At 37.6% G+C, this 22126-nt stretch overlaps 1 protein-coding gene across 6 annotated transcripts in view; it reads left to right on the top strand.

The window, feature by feature from the left end:
* Positions 1-20155, top strand: part of LOC134752340 (synaptic vesicular amine transporter) — a 45068-nt gene extending 24913 nt beyond the window's left edge. For 3 of the 6 annotated variants that reach the window (XM_063688014.1, XM_063688015.1, XM_063688016.1), the window contains 11 exons: positions 2147-2284; positions 4369-4501; positions 6081-6139; positions 7473-7594; positions 8282-8426; positions 10000-10101; positions 11018-11152; positions 12479-12570; positions 13500-13683; positions 14495-14628; positions 15363-20155. In XM_063688014.1, coding sequence (XP_063544084.1) covers positions 2147-2284; positions 4369-4501; positions 6081-6139; positions 7473-7594; positions 8282-8426; positions 10000-10101; positions 11018-11152; positions 12479-12570; positions 13500-13683; positions 14495-14628; positions 15363-15428 — 1310 coding nt within the window. In that variant the 3' untranslated portion in view covers positions 15429-20155. Of the gene's footprint in view, positions 1-2146; positions 2285-2582; positions 2630-3353; positions 3435-3468; positions 3550-4368; positions 4502-6080; positions 6140-7472; positions 7595-8281; positions 8427-9999; positions 10102-11017; positions 11153-12478; positions 12571-13499; positions 13684-14494; positions 14629-15362 lie in introns of those variants that run through there. The other 3 variants (XM_063688019.1, XM_063688018.1, XM_063688017.1) reach the window with 3 other exon arrangements.
* Positions 20156-22126: the final 1971 nt, after the last annotated feature.

Raw genomic sequence — 22126 nt, 5'->3', positions numbered from 1 at the left:
AATCACGAAAATTTGATTTTCGATCAGATGGCGCCACTAGTTTTGGCCTACACTCGTATAGAGGGCGTTGACTGTTTCGTTTGTTATTTATAATTTTAACGCATACCAGTGAAAGAACATGGGTCAAAATCATATAAAAATAATGAATGCAAATAAAAAAATCATTTGTCCATATTTAAATACATTTTATCGTATTTTTATAAATATATTTTTTTAGTTTTAAAGTGTGTTGACAGATGGCAGTGAATTTACTGGGGTTACAAAATTTACTATGACAGTACCGCTCTAGTATAAGTTACTCTATGATTGTAATTAATGCCTCACTAAACTAATGTCATACGCTTAGGAAAACCTGAGCCGCTTACGACTTTCTGGACACGTAAATCGCCCAGCGATAAGGAATTCACGGCACGGCCGGTTGTGTACTTGAGTGGGAGATATTTTGTTTTACCCGCCGATAACTCTTATTGTAATTAGGTAATCTCATTTTTAACTTTATATAATTTTTGTTTTTCCTATGTACCACAACAATGTTTAAATGTATCCACGAATGCAGTGTCGATACAAACCCGATAGGGTTTCACGGCACTTTTCTGTCTGATGTAATGTAAGATTTTAATATAGAATAAATAAATGAAAAAAATAAGTACTAAAAAAAAAACAATTTAAAAAAGTAATCCATCCATGCCATCGTCTCGCTTTGGTCTCATATCACCGCACCTCCCGCCAGAAAAACAAAGCTCATTCCTATTTCTTCAGCGAGAAAAGTACTTTGTTAGCTGCTTCCCTTGTTACACAGGGTTAAGATAGGATATCTAAATTAGTGATGCAACGGATAGTTGTTTGGCCGGATACCGGATACCGCATGTTCGGCCTGACCTTAGGCCGAATATTCGGTATCCGGCCGACGAACATTCGGCCGATGGAGCTATACCTACATTTCGGTTTTTCGGGTGCGCATTGTGCACGGGTTTCGACCTGTATCGTACGTAGTAAACGTTCGCACGGACTCATTTCTAGGTTCGAAATGAATGCGCGTGCAAGTGAGTGGAATAATTAAATTGTTTTAGAATAATAAATGAGTACCATTATTACCGTGACTGTTTCTGAAATCCAATTTGTTTACCCCGAAATCAAGCAGTTACTATCCGGTATCCGGACGGATAGTAGGTCACTATCCGGTATCCGGCCGGATATTAAAATAAGGGCCGGATAGGCCGGGTACCGGATAGTAACCGAATATCCGGTGCATCTCTAATCTAAATAGCTGTTAGAGACGTGCCACCCTCGCCTCGACTCGGAATAGAAAGGCCATTAAAGTTAGCCTAATGCCTAGGTCACACATTGCGAGCAAGCTTCTAGGGCGTTAAGAGGAAAGGGGAAGAAGGGACGTGGCTGCTTCTCCATACAATTTTAGTCCCTATATTGCTCTCTGGATATTAACTATATAGAAAAAAATACGCAGTTTACTGTATAATAAATTGTGTGTCATTGCATCCTAAAAATAGTGTCTAGTTAGTGCAGTCAGACTTTTTTAAACGCGGTTATACCCCATAGTGCCCATTTTCCTGTCTGGATATTAACATCATCATCATCTTCCTCGCGTTGTCCCGGCATTTTTTGCCACGGCTCATGGGAGCCTGGGGTCCCGCTTGGCAACTAATCCCAAGAACTGGCGTAGGCACTAGTTTTTACGAAAGCGACTGTCATCTGACCTTCCAACCCAGAGGGGAAACTAGGCCTTGTTGGGATTAGTCCGGTTTCCTCACCATGTTTTTCCTTCACCGAAAAGCGACTGGTAAATCAAATGATATTTCGTACATAAGTTCCGAAAAACTCATTGGTACGAGCCGGGGTTTGAACCCGCGACCTCCGGATTGCAAGTCGCATGCTCTTACCGCTAGGCCACCAGCGCTCATTTACGCTGTCTGGATATTAACATTATTAAAAATATTTTGACAATTTCATGTATTTTAACCACATATTTACACATATTTTCTATCATAATATCCAGAGAGGAAAACAGGGACTACTTACATTTGTATGAAAATGCGGTTTCGGGGCGGTCGTCCACTTTCGGCTTAAGCGTATTATGATAATTTTGGATTTTAAATAAAATAAAACTTATCTTAAATATGTTCCACAGTCCCAATCATACCGGAGTTCCTCTACGACATCAGACATCCCGACGCGCCCCTATCCATGTCTCTGGATACGACCGCAGCCCCCACGCCGTATTGCCCATGCCTCAACACCAGCCTCGCCGTCAGCAATGCCACGCAAGGTACTACATAGTACATATAACAAACACCCCGCTGTCCATGTCGCTACGACCGCAGCCCCCACACCGTACTACCCATGCTTCAACACCAGCCTCACCATCAGCAATGCCACGCAAGGTACTACATAGTACATATAACAAACACCCCGCTGTCCATGTCGCTACGACCGCAGCCCCCACACCGTACTGCCCATGCCTCGACACCAGCGTCGCCGTCAGCAATGCCACGCAAAGTACTACATAGTACATATAACAAACACCCCGCTGTCCATGTCGCTACGACCGCAGCCCCCACGCCGTATTGCCCATGCCTCAACACCAGCCTCGCCGTCAGCAATGCCACGCAAGGTACTACATAGTACATATAACAAACAACCCGCTGTCCATGTCGCTACGACCGCAGCCCCCATACCGTACTACCCCTGTCTCAACACCAGCCTCGCCGTCAGCAATGCCACGCAAGGTACCACATAGTACATATAACAAACACCCCGCTGTCCATGTCGCTACGACCGCAGCCCCCACACCGTACTACCCCTGTCTCAACACCAGCCTCGCCGTCAGCAATGCCACGCAAGGTACTACATAGTACATATAACAAACACCCCGCTGTACATGTCGCTACGACCGCAGCCCCCACACCGTACTACCCCTGTCTCAACACCAGCCTCGCCGTCAGCAATGCCACGCAAGGTACTACATAGTACATATAACAAACACCCCGCTGTCCATGTCGCTACGACCGCAGCCCCCACGCCGTATTGCCCATGCCTCAACACCAGCCTCGCCGTCAGCAATGCCACGCAAGATACTACATAGTACATATAACAAACACCCCGCTGTCCATGTCGCTACGACCGCAGCCCCCACACCGTACTACCCCTGTCTCAACACCAGCCTCGCCGTCAGCAATGCCACGCAAGGTACCACATAGTACATATAACAAACACCCCGCTGTCCATGTCGCTACGACCGCAGCCCCCACACCGTACTACCCCTGTCTCAACACCAGCCTCGCCGTCAGCAATGCCACGCAAGGTACTACATAGTACATATAACAAACACCCCGCTGTCCATGTCGCTACGACCGCAGCCCCCACACCGTACTACCCCTGTCTCAACACCAGCCTCGCCGTCAGCAATGCCACGCAAGGTACCACATAGTACATATAACAAACACCCCGCTGTCCATGTCGCTACGACCGCAGCCCCCACACCGTACCACCCCTGTCTCAACACCAGCCTCGCCGTCAGCAATGCCACGCAAGGTATAAAGTCACCCTGTAGGTATATAAAAATAAATAGACCTAAAAAAAGTCACCGTATTAGGTACCGTAGTTATAATACAGGGTAAAATTTTAACCACCATACTTTACGTAGTGACTTTATAGTTACTGAACAACTTTTATTATGGAACCAATGCCGAAATCGCGAAAAAAATTTTGGCTGTTTCATACAATCCGGCTGATGTGATGCCGCTGATTTCTATGGGACAGCCAAAAATTTTTTCGCGATTTCGGCATTGGTCCCATAATAAAAGTTGTTCGGTAGATATTACCTATAAAGTCACTACGCAGAGTTTGAACGGTGGGTAAAATTTCGCACTGTATAAATATTAAATTAAAAAACCTACGCTGTATGCCAAAAAAATCAATTTTATGCCAAAAATGCCTTACATTATTTTGGAAAAGCGCTGATGCTCTTGAAATTGCTAGATCGATTTCTATTAAACATAGACCGCAAGAAAAACTCGCTTTCACGTAAAAAAAACCGCATCGAAATCGGTCTATCCGTTAGAGATGTACAATGCCGCAGACAGACATAAATACAGACATACATTTGCGTCAAACATATAACACCCCTCTCTTTGCGTAGGGAGTTAAAAAGACAAATTGTGGTATTTTCTATAAAAAGGGACCTTATTGTCGATGGCGCTTACGCCATTATAAACGATGCTCCGAAATAAATACAATGCCGCGCGACGCTGTGCGGCGTAAAGCGCCATCGACAATAAGGTCCCTTTTCATAGAAAATGCCGCAATTATTTTATATTTATTATCCTATCTGACATGTACAATTTCTTCCAGTCAACATCACAGCCCAGAAAGAAGCCCGCCACCAAGAGTTAGTGCACGAAACAGTCGAAGTTGGAGTCATGTTTGCAAGCAAAGCCATCGTTCAGCTACTAACCAACCCCTTCGTAGGACCTCTGACGCACAAGTGAGTCCCAATGTAGCTTTATTTAATGCCAATGACGCATATGTGCGTCATAGAATAATCACCATGAAGGTACTAACCAAACCTATTGTAGAATCTCTGAAAGCACAAGTGAGTCCCAATGTAGATGTATATAATGCCAATGACGCATATGTGCGTCATAGAATAATCACCGTGAAAGTACTAACCAAACCGATTGTAGAATCTCTGAAGCACAAGTGAGTCCCAATGTAGACGTAATGCCAATGACGCATATGTGCGTCATAGAATAATCATCGTGAAAGTACTAACCAAACCCACTGTAGAATTTTTGAAGCACGGTTCCCTAGATTAACATAATAATAAATATGAAATAAAACTATGAAAACGGATTATATCGCGTATATTGAATTTATAATACATCCCGACGTTTCGAACTCTTTACAGCGTTCGTGGTCAACGGGTGACTGAGGAAAAATTACAAAGTGCAAAAATACCCACATACTAAAATAATGAACAATCATAGACTACAAACTTTAAGGCTGGTTGTACATGCAAAATCGGTTCATAAGGCTAGTTATACACTATAATTATTTTTCAAGTAAAGATATATATATATATACGCGATAAAAAAGGACTCGGGTGAAGGAACACATAGCTGATGTCAAGCACCGTCGACCTAGGTCTGCTGTCTGTGAGCATGTCATGGATAAAGCCAATCACTCAATCAAGTTTGATAAGCCTCTGGTTCTTGCCAAGGAGAAGCGTTACATACCCAGAATGCTGCGCGAGGCCATTGAGATTAAGAAATATCCAAACTTTAATAGGGAAGATGGCTTTTCTCTACCACCAGCTTGGGATCCTGTAGTCCACCTGATAAAGGAGCAAGCGAGACATAGACTGTGAGACCTTAGTGTTGGATGATGCTGGACATTCTGATGTTTTGAAAAGATGTGTCCCGCCGAGTTTGTTGCCGGTCCCATATTGGGATACCCTCCTACAATTTAGGAGGGAATTAAATCTTCTCGGGTCCGTGGTGTAGGGTTGGAGCCGGCATAGTTTTTTATCGCGTATATATATATATATCTTTACTTGAAAAATAATTATAGTGTATAACTAGCCTTATGAACCGATTTTGCATGTACAACCAGCCTTAAAGTTTGTAGTCTATGATTGTTCATTATTTTAGTATGTGGGTATTTTTGCACTTTGTAATTTTTCCTCAGTCACCCGTTGACCACGAACGCTGTAAAGAGTTCGAAACGTCGGGATGTATTATAAATTCAATATACGCGATATAATCCGTTTTCATAGTTTTATTTCATGAGTAACTATCGCGGTAACCGAAGACAATATTATAATAATAAATAATTAATTATTTTCAATCACAATCCCACGGTGTTACATCATTCATGTAGTCTTGTGTGCTATAAATAGGCTTTAGAGATAAGTTTACGTTTTACATATTTTTTAAATTTATTAACAAATAATGGTTTTAAGTCCCTAATAAATAAATAGAAAAAAAAAGAGTTTATTGCGCTATGATGCTATTTATCAAGATTTCCAATATTTTTAAAAATGTAATATTTGATTTTATTTTTAGAATCGGCTACAGCATCCCAATGTTCACCGGATTCATACTTATGTTCCTGTCTACGCTGAGTAAGTAAATTATACTTCAATCATAGAGTAACTTATACTAGAGCGTTACTGTCATAGTAAATTTTGTAACCCCAGTAAATTCACTACCATCTGTCGACACACTTTAAAACTAAAAATGAAGATTTATAAAAATACGATAAAATGTATTTAAATATGGATAAATGATTTTTTTATTTGCATTAATTATTTTGATATGATTTTGACCCATGTTCTTTCACTGATATGCGATAAAATTATAAATAACAAACGAAACCGTCAACGCCCTCTATACGAGAGTAGGCCAAAACTAGTGGCGCCATCTGATCGAGAATCAAATTTTCGTGATTTTCGAGGCACGTTTTTTTCCTTAGACTGTATCCATCTATTACGGAGTTATATCTATCTTTGCTTCAATCATGGGGCCTTTTTTTACGTTGTGGGGAAATGCGTTAATAACGCCGTTCGGGGCCAGCTACAAATCGAACGACTATACTGCCAGTTTATTGGACTTGTACGTTAAATAAAACCTTAACCTGCCATGATTATATCATCATTACACACCACAGTCGGTGTATAATACTATGTTATGTGAGGTGTTATTTCTGTTTCTTCCTATGTATTTTATATCTTGTACCTACTTTTGTACTATATTTTTCTGGAAATGAAATTTTCTGTTAGGTTGAGTTTCTCGGCGCATTGGTATTTGCTGTAATGCCGTTTAACCATAATTGTATTAAAATAATTGTATTACAGCCTCATGCGACCAATCCATTTTTAGGATTCCGTACCCAAAGGGTAAAAACGGGACCCTATTACCAAGACCCCGCTGTCCGTCTGTCCGTCTGTCACCAGGCTGTATCTCATGAACCGTGATAGCTAGACAGTTGAAATTTTCACAGATGATGTATTTATGTTGCCGCTATAACAATAAATACTAAAAACAGAATAAAACAAAATAAATATTTAAGTGGGGCTCCCATACAACAAACTCGATTTTCTTGCCGTTTTTTACATAACGGTTTGGAACCCTTCGTGCGCGAATCCGACACACTTGGCCGGTTTTTTAGGGTTCCGTACCCAAAGGGTAAAAACGGGACCCTATTACTAAGACTCCGCTGTCCATCTGTCCGTCTGTCACCGGGCTGTATCTTATGAACCGTGATAGCTAGACAGTTGAAATTGTCACAGATGATGTATTTCTGTTGCCGCTATAACAACAAATACTAAAAAGTACGGAACCCTCGGTGCGCGAATCCGACTCGCACTTGGCCGGTTTTCTAATCCAATCTTGTTTCCTAAAAAGTCAAATTGTAAGTAAATATCATATTACGTTTACCCACATATTTCGTTTCAGTATTCGCCTTCGGTCGCTCGTATAGCGTCCTCTTTATCGCACGCGCGCTGCAAGGCATCGGTTCATCCTGCTCTTCCGTGTCTGGCATGGGTATGCTGGCTGAACGGTACCCTGACGACAAGGTAATCTAGATACTAATAAAAAGCTCAAAAAATACCAACAATGTCTTTGTACCATAAAATGGGGTGAGTAGGGTTCACGGGGAGAGTTGGGTTATGAATGGGGAGAAGGGATGAAAGGGGGTGAGATGGGATTTTAAGGCTACTGCTACAAAAATAATGTATTCCAATTTGAAATGGAGCTATAGTCTATATAGAGTATACTCATAATAATAAAAAAAAGATCCAACAATCTTTCAAAATCACCTTCGAATAAAATCCCATCTCACCCCAATTACGAGGGACTACAGGATGAGGTGGGATTTCCTGTTTATCGTCATTATGAGATGGAACTACCCAAAATAAAATAAAAACTAAAATACAAACGTCCGGAACACTTATTATATGTATACACCATTCAGTTTGCATATCGTCGCTATGCTTACTCAACCTTATATCTGCAACAATCATTTGATGGAAATGTCGCTTTTCTTTCATTCGGAAATGTTTTTGTCATCAAATGAGTGTTGCAGATACGAGGTTGAGTAAGTATAGCGGCGATATGTAAAAATAAAATGTTATCGAGGTTTGAATGTCAGTTATGTCCCTACTCACCCCGTTTTACGGTACTCAAAAAAACAGTTCGATCTTAAAATTACGTGAAGAAAAAAGATTAGCTCAATATTATTGATATATTTAAATGGTCCACAGGAACGCGGCAACGCTATGGGCATAGCTCTCGGAGGGCTGGCTCTGGGCGTACTGATTGGACCCCCGTTCGGCGGCCTCATGTACGAGTTCGTAGGAAAGACTGCTCCCTTCCTCATGCTGTCCGCTCTGGCATTGGGAGATGGATGTAAGTACGAATGAGACAGAATGAGCCTCCATGTAAATTTCGCTGCTTTTGGCGTAAAAGGTTTACAAATACAAGTTCTTTGTAGAAAACGCCAATCAACCAGGGACCGGACAACCCTTTCCGCGATATAGTGTAAGCCGTTCGTATAAAAAAACCGCAAATCGATGTACAGGTTAGCCGTTTGGCACACGCATACTAGAGGTCAAAACAATATTTTTGACCCGCAGTTCCTAAAAAAATTTCCCTTAGGAGGGGAACGCAGAAACATTTTTTTTTGGATTTTTTTTTAAACCCATCGTGTGAAGAAAGGGCTTTTTGAGGCGATTCTAAAAATATACCACATCATTACACTTCAGCCATTTTTTTTTTATTAAAACAAAAATTATTTTCAAAACATACCAAGTTTGGACTTTTTTTGTACATTATACCGCAAATGATACGTGATATCCTCATATCTAACCCTAAGAAAGCAATTTTGAAAATAATATCATAAACAATTTTTTTTTTAATTTACCAATTTTACAAAGTGACACAATTCTACTTCAATACCTATTTAACGAGACTTATGGAACTGTACTGCAGATACGGTACATATAAATCATAAAATGATACGTAATATCCATATATCCAACATGAAATACCTCTTTAACCCTTTAACTGTGCCCTTTCATCAGTTGGTATAGTTTGTTTAGTTTTTGACACAAAATATCAAGGTTGTATCCTTCCTAGGGCCTTAGCCAAAGTTAAGTACAGGATAAGCATAAGTAAAACATTTCACAATACAAAGTATCAATGCATGATGTACGGTAACAGGCCTTCACGATGCACTCGATGATAGCTGGAGCAGGCAGTACAAAGAGAGGCTAGAGGCTGCCAAATAAATAAGTCTAGCGTGACAATTGTACATCAACAAACGTGACTGTTTTCATACATAATTTGTTTCGATGATATTATTCTACCAACGATTGTCAATTTGGTTAGGCAACGCGCAACGTGGGACGCCCATTACTCCGCTTTAAGGACTGCGTAAAGCGCGACATGGGTGCGTTTAACATCAACTGCGACTCATGGGAAGACCTAGCAACAAACCGCGCTGATTGGAGGAACAGCCTGTTAGAGAGACCCACGATAAAGGTTTCAAGACTTGGCCCGAAAACGCGCCATAAGACACATCTGCGATGAGGGTCGCTTTACGCGACATGGGTGCGTTTAACATCAACTGCGACTCACGGCAAGACCTGGCAACAAACCGCGCTGATTGGATCGCGCCTGTTAAGAGGTTGCGAAACCCACGATAGGTCCTGGTTTCAAGACTTGGCCCGAAAACGCGCCATAAGACACATCCGCGATGAGGGTCGCCTCGCTGTGGACCCTCAATGTACTTTTGCTTGTTATAGATGTGGACGACTGTGCCGTTCAAGGATCGGGTTATTTAGCCACGAGCGACACTGTCGTTAGATAACACAACTCATGGATGCTGCTTAAATCATCTGTAAAGATGGACAAGGCCTAATGATGATAAATAGGTTCCGAGGTTCTTTCGAAAATGTTAATTATAGAATTTTGTTCACAGTGCTGCAACTAATGATACTGCAACCTGGTGTAGTACGGCAGGAGAGCGACCCGCCATCTTTAAAGGAACTGATCATGGATCCGTACATCATCGTTGCTGCCGGTATGTTTTCAATATGTCCAATACTACCACAAATCAAATCTAATACTACTAGTCAAATGGCCCCGTAGACAACATGCCAATCGCTAACGCTCCGTAGCGAAAGAAACGCAACTTTCACTGTCACACTAATATGGAAGAGTGATAGAGAGACACAAAGCGATTCGATGGCGAAGCGATAGCGACTGTCACCTTGGCTAGGCTGGCTGTTTCTTTGTTCGAACTGTCAAAACGATTTTGCTAATATGGCATTTATATGGAACACTAACGCATGTAACGTCACAATCAAATTACCTATTCTTTATAGTTTTATACGGGTTGATACGAGTTTTAAAATAGAAATTGTGTCTAAAAATAACTGCTGTATACGTTTCTCTATTATTCTTCTGGTGCTTTATTTCATGCATGGTGTAAAATAATTTATTTTTAATACAGTCAAATACCCTATTGTAGTTTATATATTACATTTTTACGTTTTTGTATTACGGTGGGTATATGAAGCCGGTGGTCCGGGGTTCGAACCCTGTAAGGGCATTTATTTGTGTGATGAACACAGATATTTATTACTGAGTCATGGGTGTTTTCTATGTATTTATATAGTATATATATCGTCGCCTAGTACGTACCCATAGTACAAGCTTTGCTTAGTTCGGGGCTGGGTCGATCTATGTAAGATTGTCCCCAAATATTTATCGTATTTTACTCGTATATATTTGCAAGGGCAGACTCCAGCCAAAACCTTAAAGGTTAAATTTGGCTCGATGGAAAAAAATCACGAAAACCGAGCAAATTTTTAAACAGAACTGTAGTTTTTGAGTAATAAAAGATAAAAACCCGCGCGACGGCCATATCTTCCGTCGCAAGTTTCACGCGTCATAACTTATGTTTTCTAATTTCCCGGTTTTACGCCTCTTAATAGGAGCCATAACCTTCGCGAACGTGGGCATTGCGATGCTGGAACCTAGTCTGCCAATTTGGATGGTGGACACCATGCAAGCCAGCCGCTGGCAGCAGGGAGTGGCGTTCCTGCCGGCTAGCATCTGCTATCTCATTGGTGAGTATAGAGAGAGAGAGAGCGGAGGCACCATGCAAGCGAGCTGGCAGTAGGGAGTGGCGTTCCTGCCGGCTAGCATCTGCTATCTCATTGGTGAGTATAGAGAGAGAGAGAGAGAGCGGAGGCACCATGCAAGCGAGCTGGCAGTAGGGAGTCTCGTTCCTGCCGGCTAGCATCTGCTATCTCATTGGTGAGTGTAGAGAGAGAGAGAGAGAGAGAGCGGAAGCACCATGCAAGCGAGCTGGCAGTAGGGAGTGGCGTTCCTGCCGGCTAGCATCTGCTATCTCATTGGTGAGTATAGAGAGAGAGAGAGCAGAGGCACCATGCAAGCGAGCTGGCAGCTGGGCATGGCATTCCTGCCCGCTAGCATTTGCCATCTCATTGGTAAGCTGTGGAAGACGATCTTCAAAGAGCAATCAATCCAACCACCCTTCCAATTCAAAGAGCTGCTGTCTATCGCGATTCAGCGTGGCAACGCGGCGAGCGTGATGGGCACCTTTGCGTCTGGCTGAATTGTTTGACTAGGTTGTGGCCTTGTGTAGTTTTAATTTAGTTTATAGTTGATGCCAGATGCTGGTGAAATATGTGATACTTATGTATAATATTGTCTGACCACCTTTTGTACCATATTTCATGCAAAATAGAGTTATTTTCTTTTCTTTTTCTTTCTTTTCTAAAATTGTAATTGTTGTTATAATTGTGTTCATGGTAAAATTATAATTGTTGTATCCTAAATTGTCGAAATGACAATATCCAAAGAGTCAATCAACCAATCTTCCAATTCAACAAAACAATCGACCTCTTCGCCCAATTTTAATAGCACGTGGGCATCCATACATCAACTCTGTGTAATGATATGAAATAAAGACAACCTATCTGTTCAATTCCGGGTTCAATTCCTGGTTAGGGCATTTATTGGTGTAATGTGCAAAGATTTGTTCTTGAGTCATGGGTGTTTTCTATGTGTTTCAGTATTTTACAGGGTGGCTAAAAAATAAGTGCATTCCCGTTGCCAGGGAGGTTTTGGGATTATAATGAGCAACTTTTACCACAACCAACCACAAAATCGCGAAAAAAAATTTACCCTCCCATAGAAAATGGACCAGCCAAAATGTATGAAACAGCCAAATTTCGGGGTTGGTCCCATAGTAAAAGTTGCTCAGTATAATCCCAAAACCTCCCTGGCAACGGGAATGCACTTATTTTTTAGCCACTGTGTGTATATTACATATATCGTTGTCTAAGTACCCACAAGACCAGCCTGAGGGACTTGGTCAATTTGTGTGATAATGTCCTATAATATTTATTTATTTATTATGTTTGCAGGGACGAACCTGTTCGGTCCGCTCGGACACAAGATGGGACGGTGGCTGGCTGCTTGCTCCGGACTCATCATCATCGGCGTCTGTCTTATACTGGTAAGATAAGTATTTCTTATCGTAAATAATATATAAATTCCACTACGGCTATTTGGTTGCGGATTTCAGAATATAATAGGTACTTCGGAGGATTTCTAGGAGACATTACACCGAACCTACACACTTTTAGATATTTTCTCTTTTTGGTCACTTTTATTTCCCGTTACGTACTATTTCATTTTTATATTATTTAGAAAATTATATCTCTCAACATCTGCATCATATATATATGTTACCACTTCATACACACTTTTACATCACACTCATCACGTGATCTGGGTTCCGACAGAATATCAGTGCCTTGCTCGAAAGAGTGAAGCGTATAGCTGAGTCGGCACCCTTTTGCTGTTGCTGCAATGCACACAGTGCAAGTCTTTCCGCTATTCCTGTTGGTGTTATGTCTCTAATATTTATAAGATTTTGTATTTTGTTTTAATTGATTGTGCATTTTGTTAATTGTGTATTTTTCTGTTTGTCGATATTTCTAAATTGTGTGTATTTGCAGCAAACAAACAAATAAACGCTTTATCTATCTATCTTTATCAATACTTTCATAATTGGAAGTTTATTCATAATATAAGGTATAAAAAAATATCAAAAACAATAAATAAAAACAACTTAAATTACAATCAATCCAAATACAGACTATACAAAAACAAAACGACACTAAACTAAATCTTAAAAAAGGCCAATGCGGCAAGGTCCCGAAGATGCTGGCTGCGTTACCCCGCTGAACTGCCAGACTGGTGCGTTGAGCGAGGTAACTGTCAGCTCTCTGGTCCCTAATTACGTCCCTGAGTCTCTTTGAAAGGTTTCCAAATAATTTAAGTTTGATAGTTGAAACTCTTATTGGTCTGGTGTGACATTGTAACTTATAGCTTTAATAAATGGGGTTCTCTTATGGAATATTTTACTCTTTAACCCTCCAGATCCCAATGGCCCGCAAGCTTGAGCACCTGATTATCCCCAACGCCGGCCTCGGCTTCGCCATCGGCATGGTGGACTCCAGCATGATGCCGGAGCTGGGCTTTTTAGTGGACATCAGGCACGCCGCGGTCTACGGCTCCGTGTACGCCATCGGGGACACGGCCTTCTGCTTGGGTTATGCCGTGGGTGAGTTTTGGAGTCACTTTGTGACGACAACCTTAGGACTTTTTAGTAGTAGGCTTTCTCTGTTACTTCTATTGAAAGTTACATAAGACCATCTCGTTCGGTCATATCCCCCCTCCGCCTTTTCACCTCTATATTATTGTATCTCTGTTTGAATTTCAGTAAAATGGTTCTTGTTATTTTGCAAGAATAATTCATTTATTTCTATTCCACAACTGGTGAACCCGACGTGATAAAGGGCTAAAGGCTGACGTGACGTCTCTGTGTTTTGACTGAATCATTTTTAATCAATCAATCAATCAATAAATGTATTTATTTTGCATAAAAAGTGGTACATAATAGAAGTAATTAAAAGATATTGACAGGTTCACACAATTTGCCAACTGGCATGCACAATATGGTGGAAACGAATATTATTCAAAAATTAAAAACTACCATGCAAATCATTATACCTATGAATGATTCCTAAAACCACCCCTCTTATTGCGTGGGGGGTTAAAAAAATCATCTCTCTATTTGTAATTTATTTATTTTGTAATTTATTTATTGGAAGCAGTGTACAGTTTAAAACCAATTTACTTACATGCTAGGAATACAGATTGTCTGGAAGAGATCGCTTTTTAGCGATAAGACCGCCTGTTGTTACCTAGTCTTAAGCTTGTATTTCGCTTTCTGTGTATTTTTTTAACTTTATGGTGCACAATAAAGAATATTTACTTACTTACTTACAGATATGAGTAGGAACATACAAACTAACCAAAACTAACCTTAACTTATAAAAACATACGCATAAAAACCTCTATATCTGGTTCAGGCCCCGCGTTCTCCGGTACCCTGGTGAACAGCATCGGCTTCGAGTGGATGCTCGTCATCATCGCGGTGCTCAACTTCGCCTACGCGCCGTGTCTGCTTCTGCTGCGCTCACCTCCAGCGAGAGATGAGAAGCAGGTTGGTACAGAGACAATATACGTGAGGGTTTCAAGGAATGAGGGTTAAGCAAACTTTGCTACCATGAAACACATTTTTCGCTACACCAACGCGAGTCGGACAATGCACAAAACGGCAAAAAAATCACGTTTTTTGTATAGGAGCCCCACTTAAATATTTATTTTATTCTGTTTTTAGTATTTGTTGTTATAGCGGCAACAGAAATACATCATCTGTGAATATTTCAACTGTCTAGCTATCACGGTTCATCAGCCTGGGCCCTGGTGACAGACGGACGGGCAGCGGAGTCTTAATAATAGGGTCCCGTTTTTACACTTTGAATACGGAACCCTTAAAATCAAAGCCAAATGAACGCTCTTAAATATTTATCAAAAAATATTTAACATAAGGAAAGGAAATATTGCATCAAAGTACTTTGTCACTCTTGTGGATAAAATACAACTTTCTCATCACCATCAGTATTTGATGAATAAAGATACTTTTTACGAGTTGGTGTGGTGAACCTAAAGGGCAACTGAAAACAAAACAAAGTGTTTTAAACAAATGTATAAACTTTTATAACTTAGTTTCGTTATTATAGTTGGTCAACCAAGTCTTGTCAGTAGAAAAAGGCGCGAAAATCAAAATTTCCATGGGACGTTATCCCTTCGCGCCTACATTTTTTAGATGTTCCGCCTTTTTCTACTGACAAGATTTGCTTGACCAACTATATATTAATTAAATACTTTTTTCAGAGCCTGATAATAAGCGACAAGTCATCAGTGCGCTACGTGAGCTACCAGAACGAGGAAGAAGAATAAACATCTATTTTGCCACCATCTTAACTGCCCGCCGTCTTGAAAAAGTAAATAAAATATTGTCTATGATTTTAAACTGAGACCAAAATGGTTTCAGGTATGTAGATTAAAATTAAAAATTTTAGTGACTAAATGTGCCAAAATGTTTTTGTTTTAAGAGGAAAGGGGTCGGCCGTTTCTCCATACAAACGAAGTCCCCATTTTCCTCTCTGGATATTGACATTATGGAAAATATTTTTACATATTTTGATGTATATTAACCATAGCTATGCCCCTACGTTTGACCTTTTTCGATTTTTTGATTAAGGTAAAAATTAGGAGCGAAAAACAGATTTCAATTTTTTTTAACTTATATTAATTAAAAATTCGAAAAAACCAAACGTAGGGGCATAGCTGTGGTTGATATACAACAAATTGTGTAAAAAAAAATTTTCAATAATGTTAATATCCAGAGAGGAAAATGAGGACTACATTTGTATGAAAAAGCGATTTCGCACAGGTCCTCCACTTTCGTCTTAAGGGGTTTGCTTAGTAGCTTTAGAGGCGTCTAAGGAGTGTATTGTTGATGTAATAAAAGGTGTGAATGAGACCAAATATATGGCCTATTTATTGCCCAGAGAAGTAGCTATATATTTCTTCGATCATATATTTCAACTATTCTATCTTCGTAGTGTCGACCAATTTTCTGATTCAAATATGTTTATCAATGTACCTATTGGTATATATATTATACGAGTATCTATAGCCTTTTAGTCAGGGTGTCTGTATTAGAAAACTATATGCCAAACATATCTGTGGGAAATATATTGTATGTCTACACTAATAGTAAACAAAGAGAATAATTCGTGTATGTATATTGAATTTATTAAAAAAGGGTGGACTCACGTATTTCAGGTCGGAAATTGCTCGGCATGTTTCCAATTTCCATGTATTTATACATGTCTGCGTCAGTCCGCCAACGAGTGTTCCGTTGATGTTCCTCGGTATGGAGCGAATTTCGACGATATGCCGAGCAATTTCCGACTTAAAATACGTGTGTGACCCGTTTTAATATATTGATTATTATGTCTGTGTTTCGCGGAAGTCGTGTCTGTATTTCTAAATCTTTAAGTCCACAGGTTACTTGGGTATTCATTTATTTAATATATATTATGCTATTTATGTCACATAAAGATAAATGTATGGTTTTGCATGTGTGACTTGGACAATATGTTTATTATTATTCTAAATATGTATAATTACGTGATTAAACATTATCTTTAATCATAAAATATGACTTTATGTATGCGTTTTATTGGACAATAAAATTGATTGTAACATAGTATATTTTATTGGAAATAAATATATGTATAAACGAACTGTAACCCATTGCAATAAAGGTACCTAAGTGTTTTTGCCATTAATAGGTAATGTCTGTACCTACACTACATTTGTTAGACATGTTTCCAGTAAAATATTACTATAATTTTAAAACTAACACGGAACTTAATCGCGTACAAACTTACGTTTATTTATGGCCTGACGTTTCGAACGTGACGTTACGTTCGTGGTCACAGGCAGACTGGCGAGGAATTGTATCAACATTTTGCCGCGCGGGTTTTGCGAACTACCCGCACTTGATCTTGATTATTAACTTGTACGCTAGGGTTGTCACTTTGCCTACACACGTAATCGTAATCGTGTTAGTTTAAATCAGTATAAAATATTATTATGACATATATTGACAATATTTCTATATGCGTAATGTTTTGTAGACAATAATAATTTTACATTTACTTTTTGTAATAAAATGACAATAAAGTATTTAGTTCGGTACACGTGTTAAATGACGCACTTTTTATATTTTCTTTACAAATATTTTGAAAAATATTTGGGTGACGGACCAAAGACAAGTAGAATTTAATTTAAGTGATATTTTTTGAGCTTACGTAAGATATTTGTAAATAAAAATGCAATAAAAGCTTTCATTCGATCACTATATCTTAATTAAATATATTATCAGCATTTTCATCCCCATATATAATTAATTAATTTTTAAAATTAATATATTATTAAGTATAGGTACTGATTTTCACATCATGCGGTTATATTTTATTTATTAACGATTATAGTCATCAAATATGAATGTATTTTTTTATCAATCATTCATGTTAAAACTATATTGCATTTGCAATCAATATAATATTTATAGTTAGTAGTAATAAATACATAGGCATGTAGTTAGCTGTAGAGCATTTGTTTATAAAGCCAGGATTACACTTGTAAGTTTAACTTACGTAAGTAGGGACAAAGCTATTTGCTAGAATGAGATAACGATATTCATATCTCATTCTGTAGTATAGCTGTGTCCCTACTTACGTAAGTAAAACTTACAAGTGTAATCCTGGCCTAAGGTAATTATTATGATAAATTATACTATAGGAAATTATATGAAATTTCTAAAAAGTTCGCAAATAAGATTACGTCAGTAATTCATTCAAAATAAAGTAAAATACTATGAGACACAAATTAAATTATTTTAATGAAAACACATATTTTCAGTTTTTAAAGTAAAATAGTTCATGTAATATATTTCTCAGTTCTAAATAGTCTGAATACATCGAACCAAACTATTTACATAAGTGTATCTCAGTAGAGTAGATACTAAAGCTTTAGAATATTTAAAATGTATGTATTTAATTATATGTAATTTAAAAAAATGGAATGGAATCAATATTTTTCACAAATTTAGAAATATCCAAGACATCTATTAAATTTTAAGAAGCAGAAACATCTGCGAACGATGCTATTAATTTAAAAGTGAGGCCGTGAGTTCAAGTCTCGCCGAAGGCAGTAATTTTTCCACTTTTAAATTTATTCTAAACATAAAATCTCCTTTTTATTTCTATTAAAAAATACTAAGCAAATAAATAAAGTTTATATAATTTTAAAGCAAAACTGCCTGTGTATGGCTGCTCAGGCAGTTTGAAGGGAAGTGATCAAAATATTATCCATTCCATAAATTTTTCATTCCTTATTTATTAATCAAAACTTTATTGCACAAAAAGAAGTAAAAGTAAAAAAGGCGAACTTAATGCCTCAGTCTTACAGCTTTCTCTATCAGTAAACCACTTTTTTTTAAATTTATATTTAGCTAAATTTTCCAAGGTATTCCGTAAATTTTTATTTGGTTGTTTTCATTTGCTTATAATCCATTAATATTATTTTATACCACACAATACAGATTATTTTCATTTTATATTTTTTTTGTTATATAATTAAAATATATCAAATATACTTACCTAATATCGTCGTCAAACATGTGTCCTCTAAAAATTCTAGTAATTTATGAATTAGCGAAAATAAGCTGGAAATATATATCACAAACATATTTAATCACGTAATCTTCCAGTAATAGATATAATAGTAGGTTGCATGCACTGTATATACATATAATACATAAAAATTAAGCTTGTTGTATAAAATCATCTTCATTCCATCATTTTACATTCTGAAATATTATTTTCATATTTAATGAGAAGCTTCATATTTATGTTACATTTCAGACTTTTGTTAAGTGTAATTAAATTAAGTTCTATTTAATTATGTTTATCGTAATAATGATATCATTCGTATTTGATGATTATATTTATGTAATCGTATTTAATCAACTTGCTTAAATTATTACATATACGCACATAATTCAAAGATATCCAGACGTAAGGTTTCTAGGACAAAAACTGTGATTTCATAACAAGCCAATTTCATTGTGTTTATGCGCGACACTCGCACATTTACAACTCTGCGTTAAACGGCTCAAACCCGTCGTGAGCGTGTGTGCCTTGGCTTCGTGCGAAATCGGTATATCATGAAGTCATATTTTAATTTTAGCGACCTTAACTCTGTATATTTGTTAACACTGTGCATAAACATCTTATTAAGCAATAGCTGGGTTTGGGTCCTCTACTAATTATTTACATTATGTAAATCATAAATATACCGTAGACTATTATTAAAAATAAAAATAAGTTATAAATGTTTAATTGCATTAATTTAATTTGTATTTATTACTTTAGATTACAATATATTGTACAGATCATATACTATACGACATATATACACTATCAGTATTATAATACATATTTTAAATAAATATTATAATTATAAATTAGTAATAATAACTAATATTAGTACAAGAGCCATGAGCTGAAAAGTGTATGTTAGTAATAAACGGAAACCTCTGTAAAATATTGCTACTCTATATTAAATATTTTACGATTATAACATATTATATATTTTAATAGGTAGTGAAATTTTTCGCATCATAATCTTGCTAGAATAATAAAATATATGTGATAGTTTTAGTGATATTTTGAAGCTTTTTAAATTTGAATAACATAACTATGTAGTTGTGAAATATGAAAGTAAATTATGGCTTTCATAGTTATTATTTATCGTCCATTTATAGATTATTTACTATAATATATGCGTTTGTTAATATTTAACAAAATATAAATTGTGATAATCTGTTTATATTTTCGAGTACCTATTGTGTTTGTATTGTATTTTTTATTGATATATACAATGTTCTAAGTTTTGACGAATATCTAGTCCTGTCCAGTTGGCCTCTGATTTTGAGTCGCTTCGAAAACAATATTTAACATGGATGTACAAGTTTTGTAGTGGTTATATAATGAATGTCTTGAATTGTGTTGGGGTGTTATTTTAATAAAATGTGGGTATATGAACTACATTCTTGTTTCATTTAATTAATAATGTTTAATAGTATATAAACCCTAATAAGGCCTAATTTCCTCCCTGGGTTGGAAGGTCAGATGGCAATCGCTTTCATAAAAACTGGAATTAGTTGCAGAGTGGACGACAGGCTCACATGAGCCGTGGCGAAAAACCAGAAGGGCTAAGATTGCCGGCTCTTTATCATTTGTCACCATGCCTGTCACTTTCTAACATGTATGTAAGTGCGAAAGTGATGACAAATGATGATGATGAGTGATGATGAGTGAGTGTGAGTGACATGACAAGTGATAAAAACGCGACCATGTTACCGCTGCAGGACCACGCATGGAAAATGGTATTTTTTATATTTTTCGCTATAATATAAAGTACATTCGCTTGGGTGTAACATATTTTATAAATAAAAAACTGATAAGTAAAAAAATCACAATTTTATTTTTATTTAATCTAAGAACACTGGTATGGTCACATAAGTTATATATTTTAAAACATCTCACCTATTCCAAGGAAGGCGGACTTTAAAACAAGACTTAAACGAAAGCGATAAATAATTTTGAAATTTTCTAATAACAATATGACTGATATATTATAAGATATTATAAATATTAAGTCATGTACAGTTTAGTACTGTCATAAATACAATATCTTGACAGTTTCGAAAAAAACATACAGTGAAATTTCAGCTTTAGTAGCCTTCAGACTATCTCAGATACTTTAGATTTCGTAGTGACAAAGTGCAAAATAGGGTAGAGACTAGAAAATTTGCATGCTTTTTATGACAGTATGAGTATCATCTTAGTGTCTATTATCTACGATCAAACAATGCGCAAGTAGAAGCGACAAACTGATTTTTTTTATTTAAGCTGGCAAAAGATATTTTTATCTATAAATTAGAGTATAGGTCATACTATAATCCTAAATATATTTAAGACGACATCGTCCTGCGTGATCTCCAGGCTTTTAAGTTTTTTTTAATCCAGTGCCATTAACGACTGAAGGAACCATGGAGACTGTATAAAGGAGCCAAATCTCTATGTATGAAAAGTGTCCATCAAAAAACAGTAATTAGGCGGCGCCACCATACACCGAAATACTACCAAAAACAACCTACGTAATTTGGTCGGGTTATTTGTTGCCTTATATGGTTCATGTTATATTCATGTCCCAGTCTAACTAGCGCCACCGGAGAGATTAGGAACTATTATTTAAAGCTTAACGCGGTCACTTTTGCAACAATTCTGCCATAAGAGATTGCGATCCTTTCTATACCATCCATAGAAGGAACACTGTATGGATGGTATAGAAAAGGATGCCAATCTCTTATGGCAGAATTGTTGCAAAAGTGACCGCTTTCAGCTTTAAATAATAGTTCCTAATCTCTCCGGTGGCGCTAGTTAGGCTCTGGGACATGAGTATAACATGAACCATATAAGGCAATAACCCGACCAAATTACGTAGGTTGTTTTTGGTAGTATTTTGGTGTATGGTGGCGCCGCCTAATTACTGTTTTTTGATTGACACTTTTCATATATAGAGATTTGGCTCCTTTATATAGTCTCCATGGAACACTGTAAGTAAGTGTTGACATTGACAGCAAGAGTGTTTAAGTAGATTGACGTTAAAGATTACCATGATCTTAGAGGCAAACAGTGACTTTAACAAGTCGATTTCGCGCACACATTATCGAGTTTGAGCCATTCACCGCACATGCTGCATGTGCATGTGTGAATATGTGTTGACAAAACATCAGTCTCAAATACTGAAAAGGTAAGTGCTGTAAGGATGCAGTTAAAAATTCGTTTTAACTTAACTTTGCGATGTCTATAGGAAAGACGCAAATCAGTTAAGTCACTACATAATATGTAGTGACTTAAAACAAAGTCGCTTCCTCCTGTCTGTCTGTCCCTATGTATGCTTAAAATCTTTAAAACTACGCAATGGATTTTGATGCGTTTTTTTTAATAGAT

This window comes from Cydia strobilella, chromosome 24, assembly GCF_947568885.1.
Source record: "Cydia strobilella chromosome 24, ilCydStro3.1, whole genome shotgun sequence".
NCBI classification, from domain to species: domain Eukaryota; kingdom Metazoa; phylum Arthropoda; class Insecta; order Lepidoptera; family Tortricidae; genus Cydia; species Cydia strobilella.
The sequence above is the reverse complement of the archived record's forward strand: the minus strand, read 5'-3'. Positions and strand labels throughout refer to the sequence as shown.